Source organism: Falco peregrinus, chromosome 6 (assembly GCF_023634155.1).
Source record: "Falco peregrinus isolate bFalPer1 chromosome 6, bFalPer1.pri, whole genome shotgun sequence".
Classification (NCBI taxonomy): domain Eukaryota; kingdom Metazoa; phylum Chordata; class Aves; order Falconiformes; family Falconidae; genus Falco; species Falco peregrinus.
The window spans coordinates 73,187,297-73,205,832 of record NC_073726.1 but is presented as its reverse complement, the minus strand read 5'-3'; the positions used below and the strand labels follow the sequence as shown (position 1 = coordinate 73,205,832).

The 18,536-nt window shown below is 35.9% G+C and overlaps 1 protein-coding gene across 22 annotated transcripts in view; it reads right to left on the bottom strand.

Annotated features, from left to right (window-relative positions):
- Nucleotides 1-18,536, bottom strand: part of PLEKHA5 (pleckstrin homology domain containing A5) — a 168,726-nt gene that overhangs the window by 22,776 nt on the left and 127,414 nt on the right. For 8 of the 22 annotated variants that reach the window (XR_008747782.1, XM_055808101.1, XM_055808095.1 and 5 more), the window contains 7 exons: nt 17,581-17,664; nt 14,768-14,887; nt 14,018-14,071; nt 7,509-7,589; nt 1,578-1,640; nt 311-391; nt 27-176 (listed from right to left, as the gene is read on the bottom strand). Coding sequence is in view for 21 of the 22 variants with exons in the window: in XM_055808101.1 (XP_055664076.1) it covers nt 27-176; nt 311-391; nt 1,578-1,640; nt 7,509-7,589; nt 14,018-14,071; nt 14,768-14,887; nt 17,581-17,664 (633 nt within the window). In the remaining variant the exon portion in view is untranslated. The remainder of the gene's footprint in view (nt 1-26; nt 177-310; nt 392-1,577; nt 1,641-7,508; nt 7,590-14,017; nt 14,072-14,767; nt 14,888-17,580; nt 17,665-18,536) is intronic. The other 14 variants (XM_055808099.1, XM_055808105.1, XM_055808116.1 and 11 more) reach the window with 4 other exon arrangements.

The following is an 18,536-nucleotide window of genomic DNA, read 5'->3' as shown; positions in this document are numbered from 1 at the left end:
TTTACTGGCAAGAACATATTACTTACTGCAGTAGCTCGCGATACTTCTCGACAAGTGCTAAGCAGTCCGTTCTGCAAGTCATCTCTCTGTAAGACTACGCTTTGTATGGCTGCGGGATTATCTGCATTCATTTCTATCTCCTGACTTGCTGATAGCAAAGCTTGCTCAAGCGTGTACTATTATAATAAAAAGAATTATTTTTAATGTTCTGCATCATTGCGCTGATTTTAGTGTTATTTCAGTTATCAATGTTCTGATAATAAGCATGTAAAATAACATCCACTTTAGGTAATAAATACAATTGTCCTACTTTCTCCTTGTGCAGCTGTTGAAGCTTCTCCTCCAGTGCTTGTACAACTTTATCTTGTTCACATAAATGGCTAAGCTTAGCCTAATACATAACAGAAAATTTTTGCAATTAGGATTTCATTTTTAACATCTTCAGTAATCAAAATATAACTTGATCAAATCATTTCATGAATCTATATACAATATTATTACCACAAAATATGAATTCTAAAACTATGAAGGCAGTCTTGCATTTTTAAATTTACCTTAAGAAACCCTCTTAAGATACTATGAAATAAGTGTTATTATATATTATAACTTCAAACAGCATGGTTCAAAACTTATAATTTATGAGTCTAGAGATAAATCTTTACAACTTAAGAAGTAGTATTGAAAACTGCTACAATTTCTGTATTTCTCAGTATAATAAAGAATATTATATACATTCACAGGCCTTCCCATGGTTTATCTCAGGTGGTAGTTTTTAATAGTTAGCTACTAGTACTAAGTAGTACCTTAACTAACTACTACCATAAACTAGTTACTGTCAATGCTCTGCTCTGTTTTAGCTGTGACTGACGCTTGGCTATGACTAACACTGGTCCATTCCAGCTCCAGTTTGAGCAAATAACCGTTCAGGGCACTCTAACCAATTTGAAACAGTTGACTTTTCTATTTGAACAAAGTTTTTGGTTCAGTTTGTGCTGCTCTGATTTTTTAACTCTAAGATAACATTAGAAGACTGCTTTCTTTTTAACTCTTAAAATAATATCCCTTACATCTTTATGTCTACTCTTAGTTGCATTGTGCAAGCATGACTAGACATGCATATGTATGCATATACAGTAGGATGATATGTGTGTATTTTTCACCACCAATTTTACACCAAGTCCCTTTTCTTTACTAACTAGCAACCCAATACTCTCAGTGGTAACTACCCATGCCAAATTGCAGTTTTGGAGCACAGTCCTGTCTCCTGAGAAATTACATCTCATGCTTATAACTGAGCTACAGGTGCAGAGTTTTTCCCTTCTAAAATAATTAATTCTTTTCTAGAAGCAATTAACTTTTGAACACATATAATACTCAAAATTTAAATTTAATGCTTCCTGCAAGTTAGAAGCTTATTACAAAAACAGTCTTATGCCCCTCAATTCCACAAGGCAATTTCTGTTGGTAATCACCTATATGAAATGCATTTCAAACCCAAAAGTCAAGGGGAAAATTATTACCAAAATAAAGAGACAAACACCAGCATTTCCAAGGAAGAAGAAATACAAATGACTTACATCAATATCCAGCTCTTCAGTTCTATATTTGTATAGTGTACCCCTACATTCTTCTTGTGTTAACTATAAGGAAGAATAATATTGCCATAAAACAACTTAATTGGACTATGAAAATGAAACTACTGTTCAGCTTAAGAGTTTTAATACAGAAATCAGCTTTTGCTTGACAGACATACCACACTGAACAATATATTTTAGCCAATATATATTAATGAAGATAAGTAAATGGGAGGTCAAGCAGACTGTCAGTAGAAAGTTGCATTAACTTAATAGGCAATGTTTCTAATGCAAACCGGATTTTTAAAGATGCACAGCTAAATCAAACATGGATTATGTAGAAAGATGAAGCTACCAGAATACACCTAGACACAGTTATACATCGTTATGTAAGTTTCTTATGTACATTCTAAATACTGGGGCTCATTCCACTTGGAAATAATCACTCTAGGCCCACTAAGGTCAAGTGTATTCACAAGGAGCATGTTCTGATGTGAACCTGAAATCAGAACAGAATGACCAAAGTATACAAAATACGTCTAAAATACCTTGTTAGACATATGCCCAATAAGTGCCACCAAATACCTTTCTACCTGCTTTTCCAAATGGATTCCCTGCCCTCCAACAGCATTACCAGAAATGCCATAAAAGTAAGCCCTTCTACTTTAGCTTTGGATCTAGGCAAACTTGTCTCTCCATGCCAGTTAGCATGTAAGGTATCCTCAAACTACTTTCACACAGCTCCCCACATGAAGTGTTTAACTTTTTCAGACTCTGAACTGACCAGTAACAAGATCTAAAAATATTTTACATGAAAAAAGGTAGCTTCCCATTTTAGAATGGACTGTCACAGAGTAACTACTTAATGTCCTATACAGCAAGGATTAGCATAACGCTATCAGCCTTAGTGTTCTATTTAATTAAGAACATGCGTGCATTGAGGCCCAACATAGATGCTTTCCTTTCATCTATCTGTCATAATTAGGTCATCATGACTCAATAGTGCAAGAAAGACTATAAAAACACAAGTCCATTTTAAAGGACAATTATAAATACAAGGACTAGGGAAGGGTTAATCAGACAAGCATTCCAAACAAACAATAAATCTTCAACACACTTAAGTGTTTCATTTCAAGACATTATGTCCACATACGTCATGCAAATGCACCTGGTGACAATTTAAAAGTATGTATAGTGTATTAAAACCACATAGGAACTTTCTTTGAAACGGACATTTTATGAAAATGAGTGTTGGAATATGAAAAAAGCCACAGCACTTTTGCACCTCATGAATGTCACAAAAATTAAGATATCCATTTAAACTCCTAATACTGTAGTTGTGTTTTTTAACTGTTGATTTTATCACAATGAGAGAAAAATGAGGAATGGAAATATTTAAAAAAAACCAACTCATAAACATGGCCAAATGTCTTTAACTTAGAGAGAAAATCTAGTTATATTTCACAACATAAAGATTTTACATAACAAAGATTATACCCTATTAGATAAATACAACTTCCCAAGACATGGCTCAGCATTTTATATGGCTTGCCTGGAAAGATATCATGTTACTTTTTCAAGCCAGTATTTTTTTTACACATTTTTTTAAAAAGAGAACTTTTTATTTTTTGCATTTCACCCTTAATTATAGCTGAGTTTAACACAGCTTGCCAATTCAGCATCCTTATCCCTGCCTACCTCCTAAAAGGAACATATTTTATGTATTCAGAGAAGAAAACCACATTTTCAAGGAACACTATACACGTGCTAATTCTTCTTATTAAAATCCTTCCACACTTAAAATTGCTGCCAACTTCTTGCTTTTGTCAGCAGTACTAGTTTCCCACAATAGGCACTGCTGGAGAGCCACTTCATTTCAACTTTTCTACTTCAACATTTTATGTAGACTGAGCACAAAACCTCTAAAAATAGTATGAAACACTTAATCAGTCTCTGACTAAACAGCAGCTTCTCTTTCCACAGCACATCTATATATCAGCTTAAGGCAAAAAGTACAGAATGCTATTGCATCCTACTGGAATTATGAGAGGAACAGCAGTAGACAAAATGCAATTAAACATTACAAGAAAGGTTAACAACCTCATAACCCTGGAAAATGCATTATAACAGCTCCAACGATCAAGTTATCAAAATGTATTTTATGTCACGTTCAACAAATGCCTCTCTCACCAAATCATTTCTACAAATACTTTTACCAGGACAGTAATTTCAGATCAAGAGTGCCACCTACTGAACCAACGACATGACTTGCTGATGGCTTCTACGCTTTCCCCCGACATTTGCCTACTCGAATACAAAAAATTCCATCCCTCTTAATGTGATGAAATACACTGCACAGCTCCAAAACATTCAGGAGCAACACCCTCGATACCTACAAACAGAACTTGCCATTCCTGACATGCAAACTACACACACAGAACTTGGCCAAACGTGTATCTTACATGTAAAAAGCTAAAGTGACCTTAATTGAATCTCCATTTTGTGTTAGAAACAATTTGTTTTAACAATTTGTTAGCTACTGTACAGTCCCCATCTCCATTAAACGCCCGTACCAGATGAATCACAGATGTGGATAAATCTACCACAATGGACACAATATAAAATGTCCTTAGAGGGAAATTTTTTTCCAAATAAATGCAGATTAGGCAAATCTCTCTCTTGAGACATAAAGGGTTAAACCTATTTAAGCAGTCAAGATTAAAAACATTCCAGTGACAGTACTATTTCATTACCTTATAAGCTATTTTCAGATTCCACTAACCATTTTGATTCAACAAATACATGGCAGGCAATTTCACACTCTGAGAGCACACTGAGCACCTCTGCAAAATACTGCACTTAGGAAATTAAAACAGGACAATCTAAGACATATTGTGGGGAGCACGAAGTTAAAGTCAGACTTCCAAGAGGCTTTTTTTGTTTTTTCTTTTTTGAAGTACTTCTTACTATCAGGAAGCAGGGCAAACGGGCATTTACCCCACAGTAAGCAAGATTCTCTTCTAATTGTGCATAACATGACAGATAACATTGCAAATACAAATTGGAAATAAAAGATTTTTAGCTCAAATGCAATCATCCTGTGTTTGTAACACGACCTGAAAAATATTTCTACCTACAAATCTCAAAATCTACCATGCACAACAGTTTAAATGCATGCAGCTGCAACAATAATAATACTATTAATACTAATAGCCATAAACAAGATCTCCCTATCCTTACAGGAGCAAAAAAACAAGGACTATTTTAATACATTTTAAATATATTAAGAATAATAATCCAAGCAAAGACTTGGTGTTAAGTTGTTGCACTCAGATGTTTTTCCCTTTTTAGGGAACTCACACACATAAGAGGAACTGAGGATAATTCTACTTTTTAAAATCATCATATACTGCTTTAGAAAAGAAGATTAACTCTCCTCACCTAGCATTAGAAAGAAATAATAACATAAACAAGGTAGAAATGGGTGGGTCCAGGCTGTAAAAAGTCTTTATTTTTCTCGTCTTTATATATGGAATCATTGTCCTGGCTTATACTTGCAAATTTACAGTAAAGTCTGTAGACTGATGTAAGTCAAAGTGATTTAAATAACTGTGAAGATGTAACAAATCACAAAAATGTGTTATAAATTACACATTAGAAATAATATGTATTTTAGCTATTTTACTAAAGTACAAGTGAACAGGAAGACACCTTAATTTTTAATTAATTACAAGCTTTTCTTGCTTTCCTTTGCTTAACTCTAAATGAGCACAGTCATAAAACTTAACTGGATAAATTGAAGCAAAGAAACATCCTTTCTTTGTACCCACAGGAATAGTTACTGTCATCAGAAACTAGTTTATCATCTTGACAACAAAACGGGTTTCAGTTGCTTACACAGAGGCTTCTCCCAATTGTTTACATAGTTTTAAAACTGCATCGGGAAAGATGACTAGCAAAAAATATATATTCTCTTATTGGAATAAAAAAAAAAAAAAATGTACGTTGTTTAAACTTCAAATAGGTTCCCAGAATTTTAAACTGGTTAGTTTTCAATTACAAAAGTTTAGAAGACTATTTAGGTAGGGAAATTTTTAGTGTATTTTTCTCTTTTCCTGGAAATCAGTTGACACAGTATTTCATATCGGAAACTTCATCCATGAAAGCAGAAAGTCTTGCTGTTCTCCAGCTTGTGCAAATCTTCTGCCCAAGCCTGCCAACATGTCACAAACACTCTGACCTGAAGAAACCACATCCCCAGTGACAAAAGGTTATTCAGTCTTCATGACCTGTTGGTTTCATTGTTTCTTTGACAAGAATGTCAAAAAAGGTGCTTATCCAGTGTCAAATCGGAAGCAGCAGGTACGTCTGCAAGGTGAAGGCAGTGCTGTGTAGCAATACCTTAGCTGATGGCGTGCTTTGCCAAGACATCACTCTGAAATTTTCTGGTATCTTTAAATAAGTGGGCAGACGAGCCCAGCCACAGCTATACCGCAGGTGTGTCTATAGGAGTGTTAGAAGCTGAGCTAGTTTACCCTGACACCTCCAAAGCACCTTTGGTCATGTTTTGGTATGTTGACTTACTGGTCTTACATACGCTATTACAGAAAATTGATTTGCTTTCAAAAAATTGTAACAGCTAGGCTTCTTGGGGGTGGGGGGGTGGAAAAGAAAACACAATTTCATCTAGGGCTTGAGGGCACCCTACTTCTCCCATTCCTCTCCCAAACAGCTCCTTCAGGTTCCAAGTTAAAGCTCCTAGTTTACACACAGGAGCACAAATTGCATGATCCCGAAATCAAAGTCACTCACAACCCAACCTCCTTTGGAAAGCTGAAATTTTTCTTACAACTTTTCTGGATCACAATCAATCTACTATGTGAAGCTGACGTCCAGAAAAAATGAAACATGAAATTAAGGCAGACTTTTTTAGAAACAGGGCAAAGCATTAACCACTACCACATTACTGTTTTACACGGCAGAACATCTCCTTTCCTTCAACCTGTGCAACCTTTTTATGTCATTTTGGTTCACAAGGGCATAATTGCAAGCGTAAGGGAACAGGTCAGATACTCCCTTGTGACTAGCAGCCAGAATTGCACACCTCACCTGCTGCAAAATTATCATAGTCCTTTACAGAAGAACATCATCTTTGTTGCAGTTGAGGCTAGAAACTTCTTAGACATTCCCTGATGTGACAGCAGCTGCTCAATTAAGCACCGGTATCCCTAAGACTGCAGTGCCAACAGATATGTATTGGCCATGCTCATAAGTTAATGCAGGTCTCAACTCACAGACAATATTTCCATTCACATTTCTGATTCTTCTTCCATCTTACCATTTACAACCATCGCTAGATACTCTGTAAGTGTGCACGGTTAAGTCTGCTGTGACTTTATGAACAGACACTGCCTTTTGGATTTACAGTCCCCAGATCAAAGTATTTTTGATCCTTCCTTTCTCCAGTGGCTAAAGGCTTGGTAGGTACAAACAAAAACTTGTAAATCCACTTCCTAGAACAAAACAAAATTGCCAGAAATGACCAGGTAAACGCCACTCACATGCTTTTGTAGTGGTCAAAAGAAAGAAGCACCTTTGAACACTAATTGCAGAGAATCATGCTAAGACAAATGTTGGAAGCTTATTGGAAATTTTATGAATTTACTGGACACCTGCATAAAACATCAACTACTTAAATCATCTAGACAGAAAGAGTAATTCAAAAGTGTACATTTAATACTTAACAACAAAAACGCAGCAAAAGCCATGCTAACGATATTGCAGCATTTTATAAAGCATGGATGACTTGTGGTTTTCCAAAGCAAATAAGAGAAACACCAATGTTATGAATAAATCTGAGGAACAACCAAAACTGTCACTAAGGAAAATTTTCGCAGATGATAAAGCAATTTCATTCACTATCCAAGACCTTACTTGCTGGTACAGTTGCGGTCTTAGCGCCGAGTTCTCAATCATAGTGTGAACCATGGTGATTAAAGGTTCATTCTCTTTCATCTATTTCAAATCAGGAGGAGCATACAGCAAACATCAGTTTACAGCATGGCTAGATTTGAAAGACGACACTGTAAAATATAGCCTCTACTTTAATTTTTTCTAATAATGCAGTAGATTACATTTTATCCCATGCTTTTTACATATTCCATCATTCAGTAATATCAACATCTGAAAACTTTAATATCAAACAAATGTATCAAAACCACATAAATGCTCAAAACCAAAAAGTAATAGTTATTCACCGGTACTCTCCTCTTTTAAAAATAAAAATGTTTCAAATAACCCCAGCTTTGCAAAATATTGAAATGAAAAGTATTATCGGATTATGCAATAGGAACACTCAAACCTTTATCGGAAAACCTTTTAAATTATAGATTTAATAACTCAATGTACATTAAAAATATAAGCATTCCCAGCCTCTGAACACTGAAGCAAGGTTTAGGCTCATGTTCACGTATCAAAAAATGTCTTTATATACTACGCTGATTTATACACTTAGGAACTTTGAATCATTAGTCACCATATTTATCCACCCCCATATATGGGTGTGAAAATATTTCAGAACTAGTCAGACATTTTCTATAATGATAATCATTTATTGATATGTGTGTAAATGTCAAAACCAGATACTTTGATGATTAAAATAAAAATTGCATACATTTAGGATTTCAAAAAAGTATGCAGCACAGAAAACAGTATGGTATTTGGGGTTTTAAAAAGGAAACTTTCCTAAAAGTAAGGGAAAAAATTATTAAAACAGATACGTTTTTCTCTCCAAAAGAAACTAAAAGTCACTTAATGCACAATCCCCCCTGTATTTTCATTTGAAACTTTAGGAAACCTTAGCAACACTTGTTTCAAGTATGGTCAGACAGGAAGGAAGTGTGTGTATAAATATTTATGAACTTTCACTCTGTCTTTACATATATATATGCACTCACCATGAATTTGCATAGCAAGGCTTTGTTTCACAGATTGAAATGCAACAAAAAGCCTGAATTTTTTATGCCTTTTGGAATGTCTTACTCCTAATTATTTAGGAAAAAACACTAACTTGTACATTTGGAGAAGTATTTTTTTTTTCCTCCTCATGGGAAACACATTTTTCTTGTAGACAGATGACCTTTTTGTTGTTGTTGTTGTTTTATACATACTAAAGTATAATCAGCTGATAAGTTAATCACCCAATGAAGAGTATTGTAACTTAAGAAGGCAAGCTTATGATGCTGTTTGTTCAAGGCAGGAAAAAACCCTCAAACAAGCAACCCTTCCCACTTGCTCCATCATCTACACTACACATAAACAAAAAACTAGAACTGACACAAGAAGTTGTTCTCCCTTTACATCACTTTTTTTTTTCAGAGAGTGGGTGCACTAGGTGATACCAAAAGATGTCTCAATAGTAAGATCAACAATAAGGTCCAAAGCCAAGCAACCAAACTACAGCCAACTGAAATATTTGTAAATTATGCTCTGAGGCTGAAATATTTTACTGGAAGTACACGGGTTTAGATGCATTTTTATTAGGAGGACTTTAAGAGCTTCAGGCTCTTTGGCTATTTCTTTCTTACAGTATTTCAAAATTTTACTTTCTGACCGATAACAGGCGATGCTGGAATTAATTTCTGTGGAACTGTTCAAAGATTATTTTCATCCAGATTAGAAAAGAAGCAAAGTGGTGAAGTGGATTTGCTCAGAAGATGTTCTGAAATAACACTTTGTCCCCCACGAGGTCCAACTTTGATTTATAGGACTTTCTCCAATATTTTTACTACCATTAGTGCTTAACTGTGCTTATCTAACACTGTTTGCAAAGGCCAGTTATATTCAGAAAAGCTCCAGCTCCTTAAGCCCTTATGGAACAAAGATGAAAACCCACAGAACTGGTATAGTAATGCCAACCAAAGAGCCTTTGTAGCAGTCAAATATAGCAAGCTTTTTTCCCCCCTTTAGGAAATACTGTTTCTAAAAAAACCACTGACTGTTGAAAAGTTAAATTCTTGAGGGAGCACATGTCACAAACCTTCCATTAACTGAAGCTAGCGCACACGCAAGGCAATGCGTACTGAAGAACTAGCAAAGTAAACCAGTTACACGGGACACAACGGCAAGTGCCATGCTTTAAAAGGCAAAGAGGATACCTGTTTTGTGTTCTTAAAGCATTATCATGAGGCTAGTCCCACACTGAAGTTGGACACTATTCACATTGAACAAATAGCTCAAGGAAAAATATTTGCTTGCTCATAACAGAAATAAGCCTTGATTTTCTCTCACTTCAGAAAACAAATAGTATTTGTTTGGTATGGAATTAATATTTTCATAAGCAAATTAAATCATAAGCAAATTAAAGTGTGTACTGCCTGATGCCACACAGCAACACAGCAGTAAAACCAAATAAAATTAATCAGTCTTGGCTTTATCGCTTTCTACTTCCAGTAAATAATTCTTCCTCCCCAGAAGTGATGCTTTATCTTTGTTTTTTTTCTTGAGTGATGTAGTATATAAAACCATTTTCCAGTTGTAAAAAATGAAAAAAACACCTCCTGGATATATGATCTATATGAACAGCCACATTATTTATGAGTGAGCATCTGAGTGGGTAGTTTGTGTTTTAAACTGTAAAGCCAATCTATCAACAAATCTCCCCTTCCTTCCTTTTCCTATATTCGCTTCCGTGTTTGATAACACCCTACACAGATGACATTTCAGTGTGTGCTGTTCTGGTGGCAGCAATCAGCTGGAAGAGCGGCTCCCCATCGGCAGAGCTGACCTCACTGACGAGATAAGACCGTATATGTTATGGGTGACAAAAGACTGAGCTGAGGTTGGCAGTTTTATCCATTTCCTATCAAGCTTCCTGATGGCAAAAGCAGTGGCAATAGGACCCGACCAAGCTTTTCTCCCATCTTTCCTCTTTCATTTTCTGTCCAAAGAAAGAAGGAAGCACTTTTCCTCACTGCCTTCTTTGTACAGCAATGCTGCCTCCAGCATACTCTTTTTTTTTCACCCTACAGAGCCCCTGGTTTTGAGCCTCCCTTCTTCCTCTGGGGAGGAAAAAGGGAAAGAAAAAAAAAGCAGCAGAAAGAACAACAGGGTGGCTGGGTCAGCTCCCTCTACCTTTTCCAGATAACCTGAAAAATACAAGTAAAGTAGTATCCTATATGGTGCTAGTATAGGATATAGAATTTTAGGCTGAAACACAAGATATCAAATATAATACAGAATATATGTCAGGTCTATCCAAACCCCCTTGTACTATTCCAGCCTCTCTTAATTTACTACCTTCGGCATCTAAGAAAGAGGGTAGTAAAGAGGAGAAAACAAAAGCAAACCACCAAGACAGTATGTATGTTGGCTGTGGGACCTTCACTCCTTTATTTGACAACTTCTTGTTCAAGTTCTGTTTATTTTTATGCACCCTTTGAAAAGTGAAAGAAACTAAAAATGAAAATACCTACAGAAATGTATGAACTACTTAACACCTACACTATTTACATAAATAGCCATTTCAAAAAACAGGGATAAAAAAGACTAAATTTAATTTAGTAGAGCTTCTACTGTGTCAAACCAACTTGCGATATGCTGAAATAAATTATGAAAACACGCATGGAGAGTTTTACATAGATAGTTTGAGCTCAGTAGAAAAGAGTTTTTCTGTAAAGAAAAGTTTTACTATCAACATAAAATGCAGAAGTATACTAAAAGACTGGTTTGCTGGAATTCTCTGTATCAACAGACTGATTCAAGTGGCACTTTCTGCCACGGCTTTATTTACAAAGGGATAAAAAGCATGTCTAGCTTTTATTTGAGTTCCTATTTTTTATTACTGTTATTGTAACTACTGGGTACAAATACATTAAGGAAACTGCTGGCTTGGATTTAGTAATATGCAGTAAGTGATCCCTTAAAATTTGATAATGCATAAGACTGAGATTACATGTGCCTTCATAACATGTCCCACTCTGGCAAACAAGTCATCATTGCCTAGGGTTGCTAGCTATGTCCAAAGAAGTACCTTCTAAAAGGCAGATGAGTCTCTCTCCTACCTCTCTATAAACCTTGAGCCAGCAGAGTAACTCACAACGTAAATGCTGGGCAATCATTCTTTTTGGACATAAGTCATCAAAGAAATCATGTGGCTGGATATATCTGTGTCAGTCTCTTCAGTCTTTTTTTCCCTATCTCTCTGAACTCCAACAACAACAACAAAAATATAAAAATGTCAAAAAGCATAACAGAAGAATTTCTAAGCATCTCAAAAGGAAACAGCAATATAAAATGAAGTATGATTTAAAAAGGCTATGGGATATTCTTGAGCCTTGATAAGAAAGCCACCTAACCAGTAGACAACTTACTGCAACAGCCCAGAATTTACCCTCCCTACACATGAACTTTAGTCTGCCTGAAAATTCACTTGTGCAGCCTCAGTACAAATAGTAATTACGGATTATTGTTATATACAGTACTGAATTCTTTGTGACCAAAGAGGTGAAAGCCGAAGACAATGGGACTGGAGTTCCACCATGTATTCTAGGCAAAGCAGGAGTGGAATTACCTAATTTAAGTACACCAGACATTTAAAATTCAAAGAGGGCAAATGATTATGCAAGCTGGTTACAGATGCAGGTAACAAGGAAGAAAGGCCTCACTCAGACTAAAAGAAACTTTGATTTTATTTTTTTTTTCCCAACATAAAGGAAAGCTGATAATGGGCAAAGTAATAAAGAGATATAAATGAGATATCACCCTAGAAGCAGTGGTATTCAAAGCAAAAAGACTCTCTGGGGGATTTATTTCATACAGGTAGGTGGCAGTATTATATTAGAACAAGGGAAAAAAGAAAACTGATCCGAAACTGGGACAAGTATTCCAACCTGCTCTTCCATGATTAGTGATTAAGGTAATACATTTTAGACTTCATAATGATTTCTTACTGTAAGTGCAGTGATTTCTTGTATCTCTGGTAGGGGTAATTATGGCACATTTACAAGAATCAGACCTTTCCCTAAATCAATGTTTATCACATCACATTGCAATTCTAAATTTTATCTGATGCAAACGAAAAAACCTGCCCTCCTTACCACTTCACATGTTATACGTAGGCAATTCTCTCCATTTAATTCTGTCTAATATATATATATTTTTTATATATATATATATATACACTCACAAGCTTGGCTCATCAAGCAACAGCCTAGTACACAGTTTTACACTTCACATGTACAGTTATACTTTCTTGGCAATAAATTACATTGTTGAAGACAGAATTACTCCCTTATTCCAAAACATTATAAACTGGAAATATTTGAGTTGGATGAAATATTTTGGCCTAATTTAGCAAGCAGTTTTTCCCCAATGTTCTGGGCCTCCTGCTGCTCTTTAAGACAAGGCAGAGATGTCACACTGACAACTAACTGAATTGGTCACAAGACACACCTTATTCCTCAAAGATAACAGGAAAATAAAGTCACTGGATGAACCAAGCACATGTATGTGTGTGTGTTTATGTCTCTACGTGCATGTGTGGTTCTTAACTCATTGAAATCCTATTACAGGAACATGTAGGACATAAAAGCTCCAAGAACACTTTAAGTCTAAGGCTGAAAAATTTAATCAGAAGAAAGAACGTTAGAAAAAGAAAAAGCTTAGCAAATTTTATATTTTTAACTAATGGACTTCTATTTGCTTATATTTCTTCTAAGAACTTACAACTACCTTTTATAAGTGCTAGCAAAAACTTCCCATTTAAAAACCTCACACACAACTTGTACGGAAGTCCCACTTGATCATGCAACAGAGCTACAAAAAGAGGTATGTGGTATCACCGTTCTTCACTGGCTATCAATTATGTTAGTGAAGACAGAATTGCACCCGCATTCAGTAAGTTATAAGAAATCGTGAAGAAGTAAAATATTATTCTTCTATAAGTATTTAAGAAATAACTGAGTAAAAGGAAAGTATTGAGCTATGCTTTTATTTGAAATATTTTTCATGTTTTACCTCCCTTTCATTTCACATCCTGTAGAAACATCTAACTCTTCTTAATCCAGAAAACTAAAATTATCAGAAGTACTAATCTTCTATAAATTGCATGTGTGTCATATGAGCTTGGAAATAAATACAGTACAAGTTTGGTTAAAGATGGTAAAACGCCACAGTGTTATTATAAGGAGGAAATGAAGAACAGAAAAATTAATTGGTAAATGGCTATTGTATTCTGATGACGTTTAAATTGAGGGTTATTTTTTCCATTACATGTCAAATCTGTAATCGATTATGATATTCTGTGCTACTTAAAAAGGTCATGTACTAAATATCTAACTTTACAAAAAGCACTGAAAATCCTTCTCCCCAAATATTTCCAGCTTGATAGAAGCAGGCAAAAAGCATTAAGAAATGTAAACACGCAAGAAAATTGCAAATCCCACCTGATGATCCAAATATATGGCATTCCTTTGAAGGTGATGTGAAAGAATCTCATTCTAGCAGGCAGCAGTCAGGGTGGGGGGTGGTGGAAAGGAAAGGGACAGAAGGTGCAGAATGCATGAAAAGAGCTTTAAGATGTAAACTAGACAGTGATCTTTCTGTTTTACGTAGAAATATAATGCCGCTTTTATCTGCCTTTTTTTGGTTTTGTTGAACTCTTAACAAGTACTGATCCCGAAACAGAAACGATGAAAGTTTGCCATGAATCAGACTACAAACTACCAGATTACATTTTGGTTTTACATATAAAATACAGTAAGCTGATGTAAATGTCTACTACACAGACAACTATAAACCCTTTGATAAATCTGTGTTTTAAACATGTCCTGATTTTCATACACAGACTACAAATAAGATTGTATCTGATACCAGGCAGTAGAATCAATAAGTTAGTCTCATGGTCACTACTAATTTTGCTTATAATGCCAAAAGGTTAAACCCCTTTAATTTCAAACTTAACAATATATTGAAAATATTCCTATGTAATTTTGACTCCACTAATTTAAAAAAGCTATGAGTGAAACCTCAAAGGGTTAATAGCAGAACATCACATACACAAGAACCAATGTTACTCTATTCTACTCCCACAATAGTCAGAAAATTTTGCACTAACGGTACAACCCGAACTGTGAGTAATGAATGACTACAAGTTAGTGAGAATGGTACATGACACACATTGCTTTATAGCTGACCTTTGGGCTGCTGGCCTCAAGTTTTAGTTGCATGAGCTGTGCTAGTGTGTGTTCCCGGATACTACTCAGTTCAGCTTGCTGCCGTCTCAGCTTTATTAGCAGCAGCGTGAGCTCCTCTGGCTGAAGGAGTGCAGTGTGACAAGCCAAAGAGTAGAAAAAGGGTTAATTGGTATCCTAAACAAAACTTAATTAAAATTAGAGTTCTTAGTATCTTTCTTACAAAGACTTTCTAACAGTGATACAACAAAAGATATACCATTTTCCCCAAAATTGTCCACTTTCAAATATATAACAAAGGGTTAACTTTTAACTAGTCAAAACAATTGATACTGCAAATGCCAAAACAGTGGAACATTCTGTATAAAGGACAAAAATAAGTGAGGATTTTGCAGAAGAAAGTCTGTGCAGCCCTCAAAACTTTTCCTGACATGCGTATCAAATTGATGATATTGACTTAAGTGAAGGGGGGAGGTAATTCCAGCCCTTAGGGTGTCATTACCTGTACATGGACAGCCATGTGAGCTTGGTGACACAATCAAAAAATGCCCTCAAGAGTATTTAGTTTCTAAAATAATTATTCAAGTTTGCATCAAAATTAAGAGTAAAAATAATTAAAACCCCATGATAACTGAACTACATCAGAACCGATCCCCTTTCACAAAACAAAACTACACAAGCAAGACAAAAATAATTTTCCATCCCACCTTCCACAGGTCTGAGGCTACCAGTTCATTTATTGCTTTACTTTTATGACTAAGATGTACAATACATCCTTAGGAAGGGATGAAGAATAGTATTTAAACCCCAAGACTACATATATAATGGAAATAAAGTCACGCTCAAATGGGTATTTGTCAGGTAACCCTGACACACAGATCAGTTTAGGTCAATTTGGGAAATTCTACCTGAACCATTCCTGGGAACCACTTCTACTACCAATGCTTCAAAGAAAACAAAACACTTAACTCATAAGTATTTTTTTGATGTTTCTGTTTGCTTCTGTTTCTTACACTTCTCCAGAAGTCAATCTTATAAGAGGCTAAATGTTCATCCAGCATTTTGATTTTCTCACAAGTTCTGAATTAAAAAATACCCCAAACCCAAATCAGACCCTAAGCCCCTGCTCGCTCTCTCCTGCAGTCACAGAATTTTCCCAAAGCAAAGAAGGAAAGAAAAAAAAGCTCCAGAGACCCACGTATTAAACCACTGAAAAATGAATACCAGTTTCCCAGAATAAAGAAGAACAAGCGTAGCGCTGGCACTGGTGTGAGCTCGCACCGAAGCAACCCACAAGAGGGAGCAAGGGATTGCCACATAGCGTCACCTGCCGAAACCATTTGCTTTGAGGGAAAACCAACACCAAAGCCAAATTGTCTAACGGTCAGTCTTGCTCTTATTGCAAGGTCCTCTTTCAATACTTGGATTTAAGATACTTAATTGCAGAGACTAAGTGTAAATCTAGATTGCTATGCAAGACATTTTCCAGTTCTCTCCAAAACCTGGTGACAATGCTTTCAGTCTGAAAGTTAGCATCATTGCAAAGCAGAACAAAACTTATTTTTAGAAGAAAGATAACTGAAAGTAGCATCTTCAAGCAAAAGGAACAGTGAATCACTTTTTCAAGATCAAAATTCTTCATGGTGCATTCTACAAAAGCCCAATTTTAGTGCATTAGGAATAAGCTAATTTGATGGTACTTAAATCCAGTGTTTGTAAGCCAACTTTTTTCCAGAGGAGCCCATTGAACAGTAAACCTTACTCCTCTCCAGATATTCATAGTGTTGCAAACATTTTTTACATTGCTGTAAATGCTGTGCTTTCGACATAACTCTTGGGATTCTTGTAACACAATATTTTGTTTTAAGAGCTACCTACAGGTTTCCTCCTCTGGCCCCTGCAACGCTTATGCTGAGGGCAGGACTTCTGGTTTCTACGGTCAGAAGCTTGGACCTCCTTGCCCCCTAGCCCAGCTCCAGCAGCAGAGCCCAGGAGAGCTCAGCGGGCTGTGAACCCAAAGAAACATCTGCAGAAAACAGGGTGCAGAGATAAGGCGCCAGCTGCCAAAGGCCAACCCATAAATTTCCGAAGGTGCCAGGGATTCATGCTGGGAAGTGCAAGAAACAGGGGTTGAGGCAATGGAAGGATTTACTGGGGAGCTGTTGCCCACAGTGTGATTCAAAATCTGTATTCTTGATTCATAACTCTCTCAAATAGTAATTTCAGATGGATAGAGAAAGATTATGGAAAGGAGACAAAACCTGGTAAAGAAATAACAAATTTAGGACAGTCTCTTAGTTTTTGGCTAAGAGTTGCATTTCAGTTGGGAAGGTGGACAGTATTCACTGTTACTACTTTGATTAAATACCTTCAATGAGAATTTCAGCTCTACCACAGTAAACTAGCAGATGTCAGAAAAGACAAAATTTGACCAAATGCAATTTTAGTATCCTTAAGATTTCAAAAAAAGGTAAACTTTACTTCTAGGATTTTCTAAGTACTGGAGAAGTAAGTGTGCTGTGATGCATTCTACCCTTTCCCAGGGATTTCTGTAATGTATCAAAGATGATTAAAAAAATACCTGTATTTCTCAAAGAAAATCTGGATTCAGTGGCCACACAATATTCTCAGAATTTAATGGAACCACAAAGTATTGCTTTGCTTTAAAAACCCCTGATAATTAAGATAAAGCTACTTAAATTAAATTGCTGTCAGATGCAAGCTTTGAATAGAATAAAATTTTAGTGTTGCCTCTTCATACTTAAAGAATTATTCTTAAAAAAACCCCTGATGTACCAAATAAAAATCCAACTCACTGTTTTGCCTTGGAGGCTCTGAGGAGTAACAGGCTGTAAACTCAGACCTGCTGGCATTGACCTTCTGTCGGGCACAAAAACATGCTGTACAAAAACAAAATAGCACAGTATGATCCACAGTTCTCTAAAGACTCAAAACTATTAAATGCTAAAAAAAAAAAAAAAAGTCAAGCCAACTCCACGCTCATGACAAATTTGCTATGATTCATGCCAGCTTTGGCCAGTCATGCTCCCTGCTGATCTACCATCTAGGACACTCGAGTAGCCCACCTCTAAACTTTAGAAATACCCCACCTTTCATCATTCATTAATTAAAAGTCCTCGGTCACAGTTGTTACCCTACTGATAGCCCATGTAAACAACAATTTTAGTTTTTCACCCATCACTGAAAGCTGTTTAAAAACCCAAGATCTCTATATAGATGGGGTTTAAATCTTAAATCTACCCTACTGATTGTCAATAGCCAGTCTCCTAATTATCCATCACTTAAAACCAGGTCTGTGTTTTTAACTTAGTGGCAAAAGCTAGTTATGTACCCAAGTAGCATGAAAAACAAAAGGGAAACAGGAGTCTTGTATAAAAGATACTGAATATGAAATTAAATACTAGCATAAAGTGTTTCACAAGGGAAAAAATAATTACCAAAACATGGCTGAAAGGACAAGTAAGGACACACTTTGCAGCACTGACCCCCAGTGACATTTCTCAGATGTGTGAGAAGCACCAATTAGTAAATTTCCAGTGCAGTTGAGAGAAAGGATGTCAAAACAAAATGACTTCTTTGATAGGGACCTAACAGCTTCCAAAAGCAAGACTCAGTAATCAACTCTAAGTTGTTTAAACTGCTTTAAGATGTAGTTGAAGATTTTTTCCCTGAATCAAGAAACATAAAGACACTAGAGATAAAGATTTAGGAAAAATGTTCAGGAGCGTTTTATGCAAACTCTAGTTTTACA